This window comes from Gymnoscopelus braueri (genome assembly GCF_963280865.1).
Source record: "Gymnoscopelus braueri genome assembly, chromosome: 10".
NCBI classification, from domain to species: domain Eukaryota; kingdom Metazoa; phylum Chordata; class Actinopteri; order Myctophiformes; family Myctophidae; genus Gymnoscopelus; species Gymnoscopelus braueri.
In genome coordinates, this window is record NC_137611.1 from 37515959 (window position 1) to 37535429 (window position 19471).

Below are 19471 nucleotides of genomic sequence, written 5' to 3' on the forward strand. Positions count from 1 at the left end.
TGCATTGTGTGCGCATGAGTGTGTTTATGCAAGTACGTGCAGTTTGAGTATACATCTGTGTGAGGCGAGCTAAATAAAATGATCATTCTGTGTGTAGTAGTGTACTCCAGTGGTTCTCAACCTCTGGGTCGGGACCCCTAGGGAGGTCGCACATGATTTTGGGGGGTCTCCAGATGACAATCTGGGGACAAGTGAGAATTTTAGGACTTTTAAGACCTTTTTAATAATACCTAAAAAGAATTACTGCATCAAAAGTGATCAACAAACTATACTATAAGAAATGGTCAAACATCAAATTCGATCAGGTATGGGGCCCTATGATTAAACATATAACTAAATTAAAGACGTTACAGGACAGATAAAGCAACCACCACCGTCGACACGTAGACATGCTCTAGGTTAATACATGCTAAAGGGAGAAAATAACGGATTACTACTTTCCTTTTTACTCCATATGTACCATAGGGAGGGCCAGGAGGGATAGCGAGGGAAATCATAATACTTATGAATTGATTATTATTTTTTTTGTTCTTTCTTTTGAGTTATGTAATTGTATGTTGCATGTCTGAATGTTGCATGTTGTATGTGGGATTGGGGTGGGGGCCTGGGGGGTAGATGTAAGGGCACAAAAAATCATCCTATGGCTACTGTATTCCCATGTACTTGTCAAAAGCAATAAATACACATTTAGAAAAAAAGAAATGGTCAAACATTGGCCAAATTGTCAAATAATAAGAAAGGCAAAAATTGTGAAAATTGCAGATCTACAAGATCACAATATTTATCTGAGGAACCGAGTCAAACTAAATGTAATACTCCTACATTCCGAGTGGGGGGGTCCCCCCCCAGTTGAAATATGATATGAAATATATGACTTTGGGGGGGTTGGGGGTCACAGCCTGAAAAGGTTGAGAAGCACCACTGGTGTACTCTAGTCTATATGTGTGTTAATGTGTTCCTGCTTTGTGTGGCTACATTGTTGCTCCTGAAATAATATCACATCTGGCTTATCCTATATTTCTCTAAAAGCAGTTACAGTGTTACAGGAATTTAACATTGAGGTGCCCACTCTTCGCATAGATGCCCACTCTTCCTGTATCCAGTTACAGCCATTTGTTATGCTGTAAAACTAAAGTGAATGAATAATGTACAGTATATTGTTGTAGTACAGTGGTTCCCAAACTTTGTAGCTCAAGACCCAAAAGAGAAATTAGACATTTGCCCAGGACCCAAACTAGTGAAATTAGCAGATGTACAAGCTCACAACAGGTCGCTTCGTTGTGAGCTTGTAGATCTGCTATTTTCACTACTTCTTAAACTTTGTAGGCCTATTTATTTATTTATGGAAAGTATTTGATTTTTTAAATCTGTTGAAATAATATATTTATTTATTTTAAATGTAGGAAACGGAAAAAATGACATATTTTCTCGACGCACTATTTGGGAAACAGTGGTGTATACAGTGTTGGAATGAACTCCCCACTGATGTCAGGACAGCAGATAGTCCCTGCCCATCAGGCTGAAAACCCACCTCTTCAGGAAACACTACCCAGGCAAGGCAAGAGGAAGGGTCAGGGTAGACTACCCTGACCCTTCCTCTTGCCTTGCCTACTTGTCAATTATTTGTACGAGCTCTTGTTTTATTGGATCTTGTTTATTTGATACATGATATTTGTTTTAGCTCTTGCTCATTTGATTTTCCTATTTGTCTCATCTGTTTAAGAAAGTAGGATATATTGCACTTTTACCTTAGCACTAGTTGCTTTTACCTTAGTTGCTTGTTTTAGAAGAGAATGCACATAAGACTTCTGGTGACTAGTAGTTTCCTTGCCTACCTATGTTGAATGCACTTATTGTAAGTCGCTTTGGATAAAAGCGTCTGCTATGACTGTAATGTAATGTAACTAGAAGTTCTGCCCGCTAAGCGGGCAGAATTCTAGTACCCCCCCCTAACCCCCCCAAAGAAAATGTCGTTTGGGGATACAAAATCATGGGATAAAAAAAAATACCCAGAGGGTCGGCCCCCCCCCCCCCCTTAGGGGTCCCTGGAGACCCTGGGGTCTCCAGGCCGTGACCTACAGACACGGCGAAGGAAAACTGTGAAGCCACAGCCACGCATGCAAGATGTTGCACATGAACTCTGCAGCCGCACTGAGGCGCTCCAACACAAACACTCTGACATTAAGCTTCACACAACAAACATCAGCAGCACACACAACATTCACCACAATGACAAACAAATTACGTCCGCGCAAAAATAAGCGAGGGCTCGCTTATTTTGGGGTTCAAAAATCGTGGGATAAAAATGTCCCCCAAAAAAGTGTTTAAATTTTTAACAATGCATCGCGTCCTGCCGTCCTCCCTCTCTCTCCATCTCCTTGTCTCTCTCTCTCTCTCTCCCTGTCTTCCTCTCTCTCCCTCCGTCGTTCCCTCTCTCTCTCTCTTTCCCTCCCTCCCTCTCTTCCTCTCTCTCTCTCTCCCTCTCTGTCTCTCTGTCTCTGTCTGTCCGTCAGCGAAAATTCTCTCTCGCTGTTTGGCTGACTATTCTCTCTCCCACCCTCCCTCTCTCCCTCTGTGCGCGCATGGCTGTCCCCCCCGCCCCACCCCCACCACACACACACACACACACACACACACACACACACACAGAGACGTGGACGCAACGGGACTTTTGAGATGGCCATGCCCAAAAGAGGTTCCCTTATTCGGATACATGCGTGTGACTGGCCGGCCCTGCCAGTTCTCTGAATTTTTGGGCGGTGAAACCGCCCCTATAAGTGAGGTTTGGAAATGTGTACAATTATCCTGCGCTGTGATTGGCCAAAACTTACCCCGCCTAACCCTGCACCGTGATTGGCCAATCACAATCTATTCAGGACTGTGATTGGCCAGTGTCACATGACACATGTGCATAGTACTATATAAGAAACCATAACTTAAAAAAAAACATAAGTTGTTTTTTTTTAAGTTATGGTTTCGTCCATCATAAAGAGTGTTTCAATAAATGTATTTATTTTTCGTACATGATTGGTTGACTCCATTCAGTATTGTGATTAGCTAGCAAGACACCGCCCACTTCACACAGGGTGTGATTTTTATTTTTAAATAGGCTCTGTCATGATTAATTGACCACACATATGAAGTGAAACAACTAAATTCTATCCAAACGATATGTTATAAGTGAATTCCGTGCCTCAAAGAAGAAGTTTGAGAGCTTTGTGAAGTTGAAAAGTCCGGAGAAAGCTGGCCACAGAAACAATGGACCGAAACAATGGCTGCCGTTCGTGTTTGAGCGACGACGCTGATAGGCTGGGAGAGTGAGGTTGGGTTGGGTTGCCATGTCATGTCCAGGTGTTGTAAGCGTGAAGTGGGTGTAAATTGGTTAGAGAAAGTGCGTCGACGCATGCGCAGTGCGCAGCTTTGTGTTTTTTCATGAAGCTGGTTGCTTGTTGCTCGCGCACGATCTGGCAACAGCGGTGCATACGCATGCGCAGTGCGCAGTTTTTTTTTCCCGTTGATTTTTTCCAATTGTAGTATAGATGCATTGGTTCTCAAAGTGGGGGTCCGGGGACCCCCAGGGGTACTTGAGGGGGTTCCAGGGGGTCCCCAGCTAAATGATGGATAGGAACCAAATAGACCCTTATGGGTCTGTAACTCTGAGAGTGTACAAAGAGAGTGTACACTCTCAGAGTTAAACTAACATTGATGTCCCAGGGATAGAAATGCCATTAAATAGCCTAAATGCATGTCAAACTGGGGGTCCTTGATGTTAATTTTTACGGCTAGAGCCGTTAAAATCTTCTCTTATGGGGGTCCCTGACTCCCTGGCTTATCTTTTCAAATGGGGGTCCGCGGGCTAATAAGTGTCAATTTGGGGGTCCTTGAGATGATAAAGTTTGAGAACCACTGATGTAATGTCTATGAGCCAGTAGTTGGAGTCAGCCAACGGTAGGGGGCGTCTTTTCTGTACATTCAGTTCAGATCTTCTTCGCCGGGCGGGATTTCCGCAATATCAAGAATGGCGAAGACGTACGACTATTTGTTTAAATTACTTTTAATCGGGGACTCCGGCGTCGGGAAGACCTGTGTTCTCTTCAGGTTTTCGGAGGATGCCTTTAACTCAACGTTCATTTCAACCATAGGTACGTCTTTTTTAATCTAAACTGACCCTTGTGTGTGTGTGTTTACAAAACATCTATATTCTGTCACGGGGAGGGACAGGCCTATGTGCTGGAAAGGGAAGCTACGCTAGCTAGTATGTAGCACTGATACATGGCTGTCATGGATGAGCTTCAACCTGGTGTTTACACTGTCTCCCCTTTTGGTCCGTACATCTGCATGAACGTTCAGATTTCATATATAAAATGCTTACCTCATGGCCACTGATGTTACAATTATGCTCGGGCTCTCAGAAGCACCCGTATATATTCCGTATTGTTCAATAAAAAGCATTTTAATCCGATCGGTGGCCATTTTCTCCGTATTTTCGCCATATGCTTTCAACTACGCGACCCTATCGGTTGGGAGGTGTATTGCACTCTGATACATTCTAACGCTATGAGAAAATAGCCACCGATCGGATTAAAATGCTTTTTATTGAACAATACGGAAGATCCAGGTACTTCTGAGGACCCGTACAGAATTTTAACATCCGTGGCCATGGGGTAAACACTTAATATTTGAAATCTTAACGTTTAAGTAGATGTACGGACCAAAAAGGGAGAGTGCAAACGCCAGGTTGAAGTTCATCCATGACGGTCGAGACGACCGTCGTGTGATCCATGGCTAGCTACTAGTATGCTACTTGTGTTTCCTGCTTTAGCAGTGACGTGATACAGGTGTTTGCTAGTGGTTTAGGATAACTTAGTCGTAACAATGTTCTAGCGACATATTAGCAGTTAAATGATGCCTTGTCAGGTCTGTTTTAATACAACATGAGCAGCGGGTTGGCTAAGTTTAACGCGTATACGTTGTGATAAACGCACCCGGCAGCTGCTGCCTGACAGCTAGCATTTAGCCCACAACGTTAGCCACTTGGGCTCGGTCTACAGTCTGGACTGAAACCGCACAGTCACGATATACATCAATGGTTTTCAAACTTTTACTTTTTGAAGGACCATCCCTAATTCTGACAGTGTACAAATGCGGGTCCATTTGGTTCCATTAGTACACTTGTCAGAGTTACAGACTTGTAAGGGTCCATTTAGACCCCCCTAAATGAACCCAGAGAGTCCCTGGACCCCACTTTGAGAACCACTGACATACATAATAACACTGTCACTGATTGATTAATGCTGGACAGTAATACGAGTTATATTCCTTCTCTTCATGTCTAATGTCCAGTTTGTCTTGATGACTGGGCTGTAGTTTCAGACGCACTAAATAACTTAACCCTGTAGATCCCCCTGTATGACAGTATGTGGTGGTGGTATATCTATCAACATAGAGAGTTTATGATTATAATAACTGTTGTGTGGTTGTCCCTGTATTCCCTCCAGGCATCGATTTCAAGATTAGAACGATAGAGCTAGATGGCAAGAAGATAAAGTTACAGATATGGTAAGTTATTCAGACATGTTGCAAGATTTCACTACTTTAGTTTGGATGAAAAGCTTTTTGGTGCTCATAACTGTCAAATGTTGAACATGTTTTCAGGGACACAGCCGGACAGGAGCGTTTCCGAACAATAACAACAGCCTATTACAGAGGAGCAATGGTGAGTGAGTGTCAGAGTTGCCTTCTACTTCCTTATGGGATTTTATGGTGGTCAGCATACTTGTTCGTAACATGTCAGGGTTGCCATGTTGACAAATGCACAATAAATGGCTGTTGAACATTCCTATGTCTTTGAAAATAACTTGATTTTTTTTCTTTTTTCTCTGATGTGATGGCAGGGCATCATGCTCGTCTACGACATCACCAACGAGAAGTCTTTTGAAAACATCAAGAACTGGATAAGGAATATAGAGGAGGTAACGTAAATGCAACTCATCATTGCGTGAACTCAAACAATCTGTGAGGCTGAAGCATGGACATGATGTTTATGTCTGTCTTTTTACTTAATCAGCATGCGTCGGCAGACGTGGAGAAGATGGTCCTCGGCAACAAGTGTGACATCAACGACAAGCGGCAAGTGTCAAAAGAGAGGGGAGAAAAGGTGAGGCTTTCCGATAGGTTTAACTGGATAAAGAATAATTTTGAAAATGGTGTGTGTGTGTGAGACCAGACTTGTGACTCTTTATTTAAATAAATTGTTCTTATTTGCACTCAGCTGGCGTTAGAGTATGGAATCAAGTTCATGGAGACCAGTGCAAAGGCCAATATCAATGTGGAAAATGTGAGTAACTCTTCCTCTAAGTGTGTTTTGCATAAAAACTTTGAAGGAAACTTAACCAAGTTGCATTCCTCTTTGTGTTTTTGCTTGTAGGCGTTTTTGACACTTGCAAGAGATATCAAATCCAAAATGGACACAAAATTGGTGAGAACAACCTTTTATCAGTTGATTTGACTGCGTACATCTATCTGTTATATCTATTATATAAATGGCTTATTTACATAAACACAATTTTATGTGCGTATGCTGTCATATACACTACAGTAGTATGTATACTTTTGACTTTGAAGTTCTGAGGTTTAGTAGTTTAAGGCCAACAAGTTCCACTTTTGTTTGTATAGAAATGCACCCAAACAACTTGTTCGAGCTAAGCGACGACACCATTTGAAGAAACCCTTACTTTCAGTGTGCTCAGTCAGTTCCTACTTTCAATGTGCTCAGTTCCTCGCAAAATAGCAGAACGATAACCTGTTCCTTTCTGTTTTTTAATGTCTGTCCTCCAGGAGGGTAACGCGCCGCAGGGGGGTAGCCATGGGGTCAAGATCTCTGAGCCTCAGAAAAAGAGCAGCTTCTTCCGCTGTGCATTGCTCTGAGGTCTTGAGGGCCTTAGATGCCGGCCACCAGCAGCAGGCTGGTAACACCTGGACTGTGCTTGCTTATAGCACTCCTTTACTTCCTCGCCCTGTCCTTGCCTAACTTCTGGCCTGTGCTCCCAGTCCATCCCCAGCTGTCCTCCTGGCAGGTAGAGGGGAGCCTCTCCCTCCGTTCTCCTATGAAGACTTTTGGTGCTGTAGCTCCTTTGACTTGCAGAACACCAGGGTCTCCACGGGTTGGACTGCCTAGTAACTGGGGAAGGACAATTGCGGGAGTGTTTGTCTAGATATTACATATCACACTTAAAGGCGGGCTCTTCCTTCCTGTTGTTAAGTCTCTCTGCTTCATGGTCATTCTTCCACCCACCTAGTTGCACAACTTTAATGGTGGAGCCCCTAATTAGACAATGGAAATATTTAATTCATCTAAAAAATGTGGGGATTGTAATAATGTGATATTTAGATCTATTTTTATTAGTCCTCTGCTCTCATTCTTGTGGCAAATGCCAACCAGAGGCTGACTGGCTTGTCGTCTAAGGAAACAGTTGCTATACGTGTAGTGTGTGTGTGTGTGTGTGCACATCTGCATCCTATTTCAGGAAAGGGCAGGGTAATGAATCAGTTGCATAATGTAGTCAAGGAACGAAGAGTTGATTTCAAAAATGTACTTTATCCAACCAAATTTGACCTTTTTGGTTTGCATGTAGTCCTTGACAATCATTTGGAGTAGCTGTAAGAGAGAAAAATTCCTGTTCCATCCTGCCCTGAACGTTATTCATGTACTTATTTTGTGATGATGGAGATGTTTACCTCACGTCTGTGTCTCCAAGCCTTAAGTAACTTTCAAGTGCTTGAAGCCTGGTTGGCACCACTTACAGTAGGACAACATTCCAGTTTTACATGATTTTGTTTTTGTTTTCTAAAATAGGTTCTTCTATCAAAGACATTTCAACTCATGCTTTGCAGAGCATTGTTACAATGGATAACATTTTATATTACAATGTTAGTCCCGGTAAGTATACAATAATACTGTGCAAGTCCTTAAAAAGAAAAATCTTCCTTATACATAATGTTCTTACAAGAGCACAGGAACACCATTGTAAGCATGTATATAAACCCGATAACACATAAGTTGTGTTGCTACACAATTGTATATGAATAATGCATATAAGTACTTGCTCAATATTATTGTGTACTTACTATCCATACCCATGGATTAGACCACTGTAAAGACATGTTTGCTTGCATTGTATTTGACCTGTTTAGAGGTGCAGCAGCCTTCAGTTAGCTGTGATTCACGTTCAAGCTATATGACGTCTCTGGTTTCAACAGCAGCATTTAAAACTGTATGCAGTTCACTCTGGGGTATCGACTGACAGCATTGTCACTGACATGTTACAGTGTGAACAGGTGTCCTCCCTCGTCTAACCCATGCAATCCCCCTTGCACTTTACCAGTAACGTGTGTTTTGTGTGTAGTCTGTGCCAAGTGATAGTTTCGCAACACAAGCAAATTGATAATCTAATGGACCATAATGGTAGCTATATTGGGCATACCTAGTTATTCCTTCAATTTGACTATAACTCTTTATAAATGAACATGCTCTCTTTTGCTATTCCATGCCTTTTTGTTCCAAGGTCCCTGTGTTAATTGGGAAGGATGTTCTTAATATGTTATAATAGACATTAAAAACAGAGAATTTGCTAACTTTTGTGTGCTACTGCTCTGCCAGGTTCTGCTTTACTTAAAATGTGATATTTTCTTGGCTTATGAAGTCAAGTCAACATCAATCTAAACCTTATTTTTTTCCTGAGCATTGTTGTTAGTCGTCAGTCTGTTGTTTGACAGCTAGGTGGCACCATTGGCACACTATTGTCACCATCCAAAATCAAAACAGTATTTTATTTTTTAAATGCAAGTTAAAATGTATTAGATGTGTGATGTAAACTTTGACTCTTGGTGAGTGTTAAACATTTTCATTTGATGCCATTTTCTCTCATTTTCTTTTGTCCCTCCCATATTTGCTCCTTGTCTAAAAGACAAGCTTCCGACAAGATGCACAATATTTGAGAGGAGATCTTCTTTGCTAGCCTGCACCTTTCAGTATCCTAGGACCTTATGACTACCACACCACAACCATTTTGTCTTAATGCCTAATACTCAACTTCTCAAATATTTGAGCTATGCATTGTGAAATTTGGACCTTGTGTTTTTTAGACATCCATGTCAACACACAGTTGACAAAGTGGGTGTTTCGTCAGTTATTTTGTTTCGTTGCACTAAAGCCAAAACAGGATATAGGGTGAGACCCACATTAATAGTAAACTGTAGTGTAGTGGTTCATCGGTGAAAGTTAGTTCTTGGATTATGGAAGATTGGTACAGTATGACCAGAGTCCATTAAGCTGCAGATAAACTGTGGTTCCCTCATTTGAAGGATAGCTTTAAATCTTAAATGTAAAATGCAGACTTTGGCTATACTGTATTTAGTTGTAGTATTTAGCATTATTGTCAAATGCTTCCCCTCTTGGTTTTTAGTGACTCTCATTAAATTCATGTCATTTACATTCCCCTTTTTTAAGTGACCACATTTTTATTTCACTGAAATGTGAAGAACACAGGACAATAAAAAATACATTTTGAGCAACAAAGTAAACCGCTGTAAATATCACATTACATAAAGAGAACCTCTTTAATTGTACTGTATACTTTCTAAAACCATATGGAAAATGGATCTACAATTTGTAGATATGTGTACTTTTGATTTAATAAAATAAGATTCTTAAAAATGAAAAAAGGTATATCTTTATTTCACCTGAAATGTCCTTAATGGTTTGAGTGCAAATTGTCAGAATGATAGCGGAAAGTTCTCATTGTCAGTTGACCTCATGGTGTCACAATGGAGCGTGACTGCTTTAATGAGACAAATGTCTCCCTCCATTGGCCCTCTATGGCCTATTGAAATATTCTGGCAGATGTTTCCTTTATGGACGGATGTAACTGAGCCTGATAAATGCCAAAGCAAATCTAATGTTGACGGTCATAACTAATGAGCCTTGAACTGAAGGGGCAATGAGGGATATACAGTACCAGAGTAGCATTATTTCAACACTGCTGTTTACAGGTGTGACCAAACATCATGGGCTTGCAGGAGTCTTACTGTAATGATTACAGCATCATGAAGCTTGTAATAATATCAGCTAAATGCATAAAAAGTTAAACTTTGAATAGAAAACACATTGGTGGCATTGTCCTCTCTCACAGTATGGTGAAAATGAATGTAGTGTTGATCATTTCCATGAGACGTGGAGGCTTATAAGTATGCCAGCTTTAAGCCTAATTTATACTTTGTATGACGACGGTGTCGCTTGCGGAAAATAACCTGTTTTCAAGTGGAAAAGACACCCCTCATACGATGAAGTATAAATTAGGTTATATACTATAATCTGCAGATGCAGCAGTCTCTGCAGTTCATCTCTGACCTCAAGACAGATGGAAGTATGGCAGCATGGCCTCATATCCTTATGTGGAAGGTACTGTGGAGAGAAATTAAAACAGTCCTGGTTTGATTTCATGTTTCATGTATCTACTGAAACTCTGAGGCAACTTATTTCCCCCAATTAAATGGTGTTTTTGTTATTATTACTATTTAGGACTACCTGAGGAAGTCCGGCGCTCTGACAATCATGTTCTGGAAGTCCTCCAGAGACAGCCGGCCGTCGTTATCCAGGTCAGCTTCATCCAGCACTTTCTCACACACCATCCTCACTTCGTCCTCCGTCAGCTCGTTACGGGTCAGCCTGTTCAGGGTCTTCTCCAGGTCAGACCTGCAGATGAAGTCGTCGTCGTTGAAGTCTTGTCGGAAGTAAAGCAGAGTGAGTGAGTTGGTCATACATTCTTTAGCACCACGAGTTTCAGTATTCACCTACAGTAGGGTGTGTGTGTGTGTGTGTGTGTGTGTGTGTGTGTGTGTGTGTGTGTGTGTGTGTGTGTGTGTGTGTGTGTGTGTGGCCTTGGCCTGGGAGATGTCAGAGTTGAATTTTCTTTAACTTTTTTTCTGAGTGACACCCAGTGTATCAATGGAGATAGAGACCATGGGAGAGAGAGAGAGACTGAGCTTGCCGTTTGTGAGTTCCCTGAAATATAGTCGTATACGTTCTGGACATACACAGAATTTTCACATGCAGGAAAATCTTCTAGAAGATATTATGTTCTAATGTTGCTATAGTATAGCCTATAATGAAAACACAGTTGTAAAGGCAATCATACAGCAGGCTGGGGCACAGAAGCCGTTTCCATGTTTACTCATAGAGCGCCTGGCGTTTACACGCCTGTCTGCCTGTCTATTCACGCTCCCCATCTGACAGACCTGTCAACTGCACAGTGTCTCTCGGAGCGTGAGAGTTCTGTCATGACTTGAGTAATATGAGAAATCAATAACAAATACCTTAGACAAGACATGGATGAATTTGTCTGATTTTTTGCCAAAGGAAACAGGAGGCTGATAATATTGAATACTAGATAGTGTAGGTAGGTTGATATATATTATTGTATTACCGGTGTATAAAATAAATGTTATAATATATATATTTTTAGAACTAAGCTCATCCAATGAAAATAATTGTCATGGTTCACAAAATATATTTTATTTTAGGTTCAAACAATCTTCCCTCCACTGACTCAAATCATAGGGTAGCCGCAAACTTAGAATTGCACCTTCACTACCTCACAATTCTTCTGCTTCATATATTGTTCTTTATAAATTAGAATAAAATCAAATATAAACACTACCCAAAGGATAAATTAATCTTTTACATTGAACCCGCATCCAACATACCCATACACAAACACACAGCCATAAGCTGGACAGGCCTGAGGGCACAATGGCAGGATCTGGCTGTTTGCCAGCTGTCATTTTGCCATGTTTTTGTGCCATTTGTTCAGGGACTGGAACCTTCTGGAATGGATACTCGTCTGCTTCTCATTTTGCCATGGTTATGTGCCATTTGTTTTGTTCAGGGACTGGAACCTTCTGGAATGGATACTTGTCTGCTTCTCTAACCTCTTTGCTATCTACCGCCCAAGTTACACACCTATTATTTCTACCTGCCCACGCTAATGCCACTCTGACCCTAGCAGGCTACCACCGGCCCTGAATACACGTGTTCATTAGTTTTCCTCATTACAGTTCGCTGAAACCTTCTTAATGAAGATTTTCTTCCTTTTTTTAGGGGTTTGAATAATGGATGAAAACTTTCATTGATCCATGACCATGACTTTGTGTATGCAACAAGTTCATCTGTCGGCGCTGGTTAATTAGGGGGACACTGGCACTGAGCACAAACTGGGCTTTCACAGGCCGTTCTTCTCAATAATGGGGCTAGTTAATCATTTATAACTTTCCCTGTACCATCCATCATGCTCCATAGCTTCTTCCATTTAAAAGGAATGTCCCCCCTCTGTTTGCAAGAGTTATGGCAGTGTATTAACTGTACATTCATTGTGGTTGTTACTGCAGAAGATGAAATTAATAAATAAAATACATTCAATATGAATATAAAAATATCACTGCTGTCGGGCAGAAACCTCTTATCTCCATATTCAAACCTTTTGTGTTTTTTCGTAAATTAATGCCCGACTTGATCATACTACAGCGTCACACAAAATCGTCAAAATAAGCGAAGAGAAGCGTTCTGAGCTTGTAGATCTGCTATTTTTTATTTGAATCCTGAGAAGTAACGAGTAACAGTTTTGGACAGAGACGATATAGTAGCAATACAATTAACTATAGATACAGAAACAAGACACTTCCATCTCAGGCAATGCAACTCAATGTCATCCATTTACCTTAGCATAACATTTTAAAATCTTGAAAGATTTGGGGGAAATGCATTAGACAGAATTCCCTTAGCCAATCCTGATGCAATCAGATGCAAGAAAAACGAATTAACTTCAAGTGTGTCCTGATTTTGTTTTAGGATACTACAGTATATTTTGCTTTTTGTTATTGTTGCGGCTACATCATTTGAACAATAAAATGTATGAAATGATTGTTTACCATAGATTTTAAAAGCATAGTATGCCTTCAGGTCACGTGGAGCCATCTCACTCAGAACTGAGAACATATCCAGGAAGTCATCCAGAGTCATATTTCCTTCTCCATCCTCAGAGAATACCTCAGCTATCCTTTGACGGAATGGGTTGTCCTAATCACAAGAGAAAACAACCGCTCTTAAAAGTAACCATGATGCGATTGGAATCGTTTTTTAATGTATGTATTATATTGCCATGTACAGTTGGCTATTGTGAATCTTTTCTGTAGTTAGAAAGACAAACCAACATTGTCTAAAGGATATGACTTCCTTTATTTCTTATACATTTCTTCCCTAGGCCATCAGGAATACAAGAACGCTCGCCCCAAAACACGCTAGCCCCGGGTCAAATCTGGCGACCTCGGAACGGTCGCCACCAGGCATTCCTAAACGTAACCTCAGTAAAACTATGCCTAAACCTAACCTTATTCCTAAACGTAACCTCAGTAAAACTATGCCTAAACCTAACCTTATTCCTAAACGTAACCTCATTAAAACTATGCCTAAAACTAACATTATTCCTAAACGTAACCTCAGTAAAACTATGCCTAAACCTAACCTTATTCCTAAACGTAACCTCAGTAAAACTATGCCTAAACCTAACCTTATTCCTAAACGTAACCTCATTAAAACTATGCCTAAACCTAACCTTATTCCTAAATGTAACCTCAGTAAAACTATACCTAAACCTAACCTTATTCCTAAACGTAACCTCATTAAAACTATGCCTAAACCTAACCTTATTCCTAAACGTAACCTCAGTAAAACTATGCCTAAACCTAACCTTATTCCTAAACGTAACCTCAGTAAAACTATACCTAAACCTAACCTTATTCCTAAACGTAACCTCAGTAAAACTATGCCTAAAGCTAACCTTATTCCTAAACGTAACCTCATTAAAACTATGCCTAAACCTAACCTTATTCCTAAACGTAACCTCAGTAAAACTATACCTAAACCTAACCTTATTCCTAAACGTAACCTCAGTAAAACTATGCCTAAACCTAACCTTATTCCTAAACGTAACCTCAGTAAAACTATACCTAACCCTAAACGTATTCCTAAACTTAACCTCAGTAAAATGGATTCAAGAATACAAGAACCGCTGGGGGCGAGCAGTCCGCGAGAAAAAATGGGGGCGAGCGTGTTTTGTGGTAAGCGTTCTGGTTACCGGCCATCAGCAGCCTTTTCTGCTGCAGATACTGAGGATCCAGTAAAAAACATGATCCTAAATTGACATGAATGCATGACTGAAGCAGAACATTCACAGTCCAACAGTTTCCCTATACTCTCAGACGGTCTCTAAAGCCTAACCACTTAAACCCTCTCGTCTTAGTGAAATGGACCTGAGTTACTGTAGTAGTGGGAAACACTTTTTTCTGTCTACCCCAAATCTCTTTGTTTGTAGCTAGTTTTTTTGCCAAATGTTGCCCCCAGAATATGGATATGCTAGGGTTTAACCCCTTAAGACCTGAGGCGATTTTTTTAGAAAAATAACAGTTTTCGGAAAAAAATCTAAAACATTTTCTTTCACGATTTTTCAAAAATAGCAGATCTACAAGCTCATAGCGCGGCACTCGCTATGAGCTTGTATATCTGCTATTTTTGAATAGCCAAAGAAATCTAAAGTGACACAGATGCGTTCCAGGTCTCAATGGGTTTAAGTAGCTAATTTATACTTTGTTGTACGACTGTGTTGCTCGACACTGTCGTATGACAAAATATACGGTAAATTAGGTTTGAAGCTCGACCTCAGTGTGTAAAGAGGCGCATAATTGACTGGGGTCCCCTCGAGTGGACTTTCTTCAAGTTTAAAAGAGTCGGGTAACACATTAACCGGTCAAGGACCGCCGTCGATTAGTTGGCCATTAATTATTGATGAGTGACACAGGGAGAGCGGGGTCTGTGGGGTGCGTGAGGGCCACTGGATCTACCTTCAGCTCTGGCATGCTGCCAATCAGCTCGTATGGTAGCTTCACATCTGGCTGGCCGGTGTAGTCAAGCGGCACAAGCTGTGGTGCCAAATCCCGATAGCGATAGAACAGCCTATGTTAAGGAACGTTTAGAAAGAGGTTACATTCCATTTTGAATTACAACATTGCACAACCTTTGTGGGTAGCACTTTACAATAATGACCCGTTATAAAGCATTTATAAACGTTTATAAGCAGTTTGTAGACTATTAAAAAATCTTCAACAACCTGTTTGTTGACATTTGTAAATTATTACTAAAACCTTTAACTATGGTTACAAATCATTTATAAGGTATTAGTAAGTAGTAAACTATTCATTAATAAGCCATTTATATACATCTGTAAATGATTATTAAATAATTTGCAATGACCCATTATAAAGCATTTATAAACGTGCATAAGCATTTTGTAGACTATTAACAAATCATTAACAACCTGTTTCTGTATCTGCAGATCATTATTTTCACATGATCAATTTTACTTGTCTGTAATTTGGGAAATGTGTTCATGATTAACATATGCTTTTTAAAACATTCCTAAAATATCTATAAATCCTTAGTACATGTTATTATGTGCCCTATAGTAAAGTGAAGACAGTTCATCATTTACAACTGTCTGTTAATGTGTTTGTTCATGTTTAACATATGCTTTGTATAACATTCTTAAAATATCTATAAATCCTTAGTACATGTTATTATGTGCCCTATAGTAAAGTGAAGACAGTTCATCATTTACAACTGTCTGTTAATGTGTTTGTTCATGTTCAACATATGCTTTGTATAACATTCCTAAAATATCTATAAATCCTTAGTACATGTTATTATGTGCCCTATAGTAAAGTGAAGACAGTTCATCATTTACAACTGTCTGTTAATGTGTTTGTTCATGTTTAACATATGCTTTGTAAAACATTCCTTAAATATCTATAAATCCTTAGTACATGTTATTATGTGCCCTATAGTAAAGTGAAGACAGTTCATCATTTACAACTGTCTGTTAATGTGACTTTCTCCTTACCTGTTGCAAACTACCTGGCTTTCATGAATGCAGACACCAAACAATTACTAGAATTAACTTTCATGTTTAATAAATGATTCGTAAGGCATTCGTAAAGAGTATGTAGACCATTTGCAAATGTTATCATGGGCCTTGTTGTAAAGTGAAGACTATGCATTATTATTTCATGTTTAACATTGATTAGTAAAACATGTGACATCTAAAAGTGGCAGAAGTAACGTTATAGAGTATAAAAGTATAAAACAATTTATTAAGATATAAAATGTAGCAACTCTTGGCCACAGCACACACACTGACATTTAAACAAAGAAATTCATCACAACAGAATCACAGAGTAGCAGCTTGGAGCCTCTGCAGTCACCACCTCCCAGTGCAAGTTAGCTTTAGCTGCTAAGCTAAACTGCTAAGCATGGAGGACATTACTAGCCTACACATCAAAACAAACATTGTGGATACAAACAGCCACCATCAAAATACCCCCTGGTCATAATGCTACTTCATGCGTGTAAGATTAGCCATTTTATGTTACCTCGATCACCTGCAACATAGCCTGAGGCTACGAGCTCAATCCATGGTCTTGAAGGGCGGACCCAAACACAGCCGCCCGGATTTGTGCGTGGCTTCCTATGTGCCCGCCTCCCCTCCCCTCCCCTAAGTTTAGTTCCCCTAAAGTTTAGTTCCCCTAAACTAAATTTATACCACTATATGAATCATTTCCAAATGATTTCCTACACTTTATATTACATTATTTAATGATGAAGAAAATCGAGTTGTTTTAGTGTGTTTTAAATAATGTTTAAATTATTCTTAAATGTTCTACAATGTTATTATAAATGATTTCATAATCATTAACCAATGTATACAAATAGTTTGTCTATGATTAGTTCTTTATCTACAAATAGCTTGTATATATTATAACATCAGTTACAAATGATTTAATAATCATTTACAGTATATAAATGTCTTATTCATGAATGGTCACTACTTACTAATACCTTATAAATGATTTGTAACTGTAGTTATAAAGGTTTTAATAATCATTTACAAATGTCAACAAACAGGTTGTTAATGATTTGTTAATAGTCTACAAACTGCTTATAAACGTTTATAAATGCTTTATAACGGGTCATTATTGTAAAGTGCTACCCATTTGTGTGTGTGTGTGTGTGTGTGTGTGTGTGTGTGTGTGTGTGTGTGTGTATATATATATATATATATATATATATATATATATATATATATATATATATACATATACATATACATATACATATACATACATACATACATACATACATACATACATATCATATCATATCATATCATATCATCATGTCCTACACACTCACACTTAAAAGGGTATATTTAGATCACTGACCAGGTAAAAATATATATATTTTGTATTCATATATTCCTAAAACAAGTTGTTGGTCTACTACTGTATTTATTAATTGGTCTCAAGGGAAGGTTACTGGAAGGTAATCACATCGGTCTCCTGATATTGTTAGTTAAACTTTAAGCAACAATAATATTTGGTGTTATGTTATTAAGCCAGAACAATTTTTTTAAAGAATTTTAAAAAGTAATGAACTCACCTGAGAATTTCCTTTCTTGTAAAATATGTACAATCCTGCAAATATATATTATATATGTCATAACATATATAATATGTAATAACATACTATCATGAAACCAACAATATGGGATACATGAGAATGGATAACACTTTTTTGCAACAGTAGCCTATGACTTCTTATGTTGTAATAGTTCTTTATACATTGTATCTACAATATAAACAAATATCCTTAGCAAAATGTCTACAGATTTACAATCATTTGTATGGAGTATCTATATAATGTGCAATGACAGTAATTTCTTCTGAACTGCAAAGCCCTTTGATTGTGTAGCTACTTTGATGTTAATTGGAAAACTTCTAAAGATGAAGACCAGTTCCAAATGAGGCCAGATCTTCAGATGAGGCTGTGAAAGCTCCTAAATCAACAAATGCCACCAGACCTCCTTTTGGGGCCTTTTGATTTGAATACGGCCAACAGGAGGCTGTGCTCTGTGACATCACAAACACCTGGTCCCTCTCACTGCTTTAGTTTAGGTCTCCTCTGTTTTCTGAGCAAACAGATGAGCCAACAAAAGGAGTTTGACAAGTCTGTCAATACCTCTGATGTATATTTGTCCATCGCTAATTTAGACAATGGGTGAAATAGCAGTGCTGTGCAAACCGAGTTGAGCAATTTGGCTCAAACAGCAAGCTACAAATGTATCTTCTTTGAAGATGAGACCAACATAGTGAAAGTATAAAGGTTTATCACTGACCTGATATGCATCTAGCTGTTGCGCTGTAAAGATGGACTGTTTATTCCCCATGTCTGAGCAGACACATTCCTAAGCTCATGGCCATTGCAGCTCCAACATGAAATGCTTTTGAACAGCCTGTGGATATGTCAGATATTAAATAGTGGGACAAAAGGAAGGGGTGCCAGTGCCAAAGAGGGTATCAGGTGTCAGGCAGCCATAGAGCCCTTTGGTTCTCCATTATAATGGCAGCATTTCATCGTTTTCTCCAAAGTGAATAGCGGCCCCTTTGACAATGAGCAGGGGCTGTCGTCCGGCATCATGACGAGTGGTATCAACCCCCTTAGTGCAACTCTATGGCCAACGCCTCGCTCAGCACTCAGGTTACACATGCTTTAGAACCAGGGTTTTGTAGTGGGCATAAATAGGCTTTCTGATGGTAGACAAGTATTGTTTTAGCTGAGAACTTCATTGTTGTGCATTTATTTGGCAAGAGGTCAGATAAGTAATGTGATGGTTTGAAAAGGGGTCTAAAGTAGAATAGTTTCCCTTTTTCATGCAAACCAAACATGCTAGACAGACATTTTCTTGTATTCCATTTATTAGCTAAGGTTACAACACTATACTCTCTCCCCAGGAATAAATTAAGAGTCATAAACCATCATCCTTTCTTTTGAATAATACGCAAACAACAAAAATAACAGTTTCTTAAGCTAACCCTAAAAGCTCACAGCATTATGGATTATAAGGAGGAATAGTCTCCTACAACTGACAATAAGGCACGATGTTCGGAAAAAAACTACAGTAGTGTTAAGTACAGTACTACTAAAATTTGAATAAATCTGTTAAATTATTCTCATTGGAAGTATTGGGATTTTGTTTGTTTATTTGTTTTTAACTTTGAGCTAAAATGATCTTGTTGAATCTAATAGCTTCCATGTGCAACACATTTTATGTAATTAAACATGTTCATATTTCTTTTGCCAAGGTGAGGCCAAAATTAGAACAAAACTCTCTCTATTCCAGTCATAATAATAATAATAATAATAAACTTTATTTGTATAGCACCTTTCATGACATGAAATGCAGCTCAAAGTGCTTTACAGAGCAAGGATACAATTACAGTTAGAACCAATTTAACAATAAAGCAAACA

General features: G+C 39.2%; 2 protein-coding genes across 2 annotated transcripts; one reads left to right on the forward strand and one right to left on the reverse strand.

Annotated features, from left to right (window-relative positions):
* Window positions 1-3989: 3989 nt before the first annotated feature.
* Window positions 3990-8916, forward strand: LOC308094486 (ras-related protein Rab-8A-like). The gene is made up of 8 exons (XM_080441180.1): window positions 3990-4142; window positions 5499-5559; window positions 5656-5716; window positions 5895-5972; window positions 6068-6157; window positions 6272-6337; window positions 6428-6478; window positions 6838-8916. Exons 1-8 carry the CDS (start codon window positions 4019-4021, stop codon window positions 6925-6927), a joined length of 621 nt encoding a protein of 206 aa, XP_080297306.1. The 5' UTR covers window positions 3990-4018; the 3' UTR covers window positions 6928-8916.
* Window positions 8917-9066: 150 nt separating this feature from the next.
* On the reverse strand, window positions 9067-18792 carry cib3 (calcium and integrin binding family member 3). Its single transcript, XM_080441181.1, has 6 exons — window positions 18339-18792; window positions 17603-17637; window positions 14953-15064; window positions 12985-13132; window positions 10586-10781; window positions 9067-10462 (listed from the first exon to the last, which is right to left on the reverse strand). The coding sequence occupies exons 1-6, from the start codon at window positions 18387-18389 to the stop codon at window positions 10441-10443; spliced, it is 564 nt and encodes a 187-aa protein (XP_080297307.1). The 5' UTR covers window positions 18390-18792; the 3' UTR covers window positions 9067-10440.
* Window positions 18793-19471: the final 679 nt, after the last annotated feature.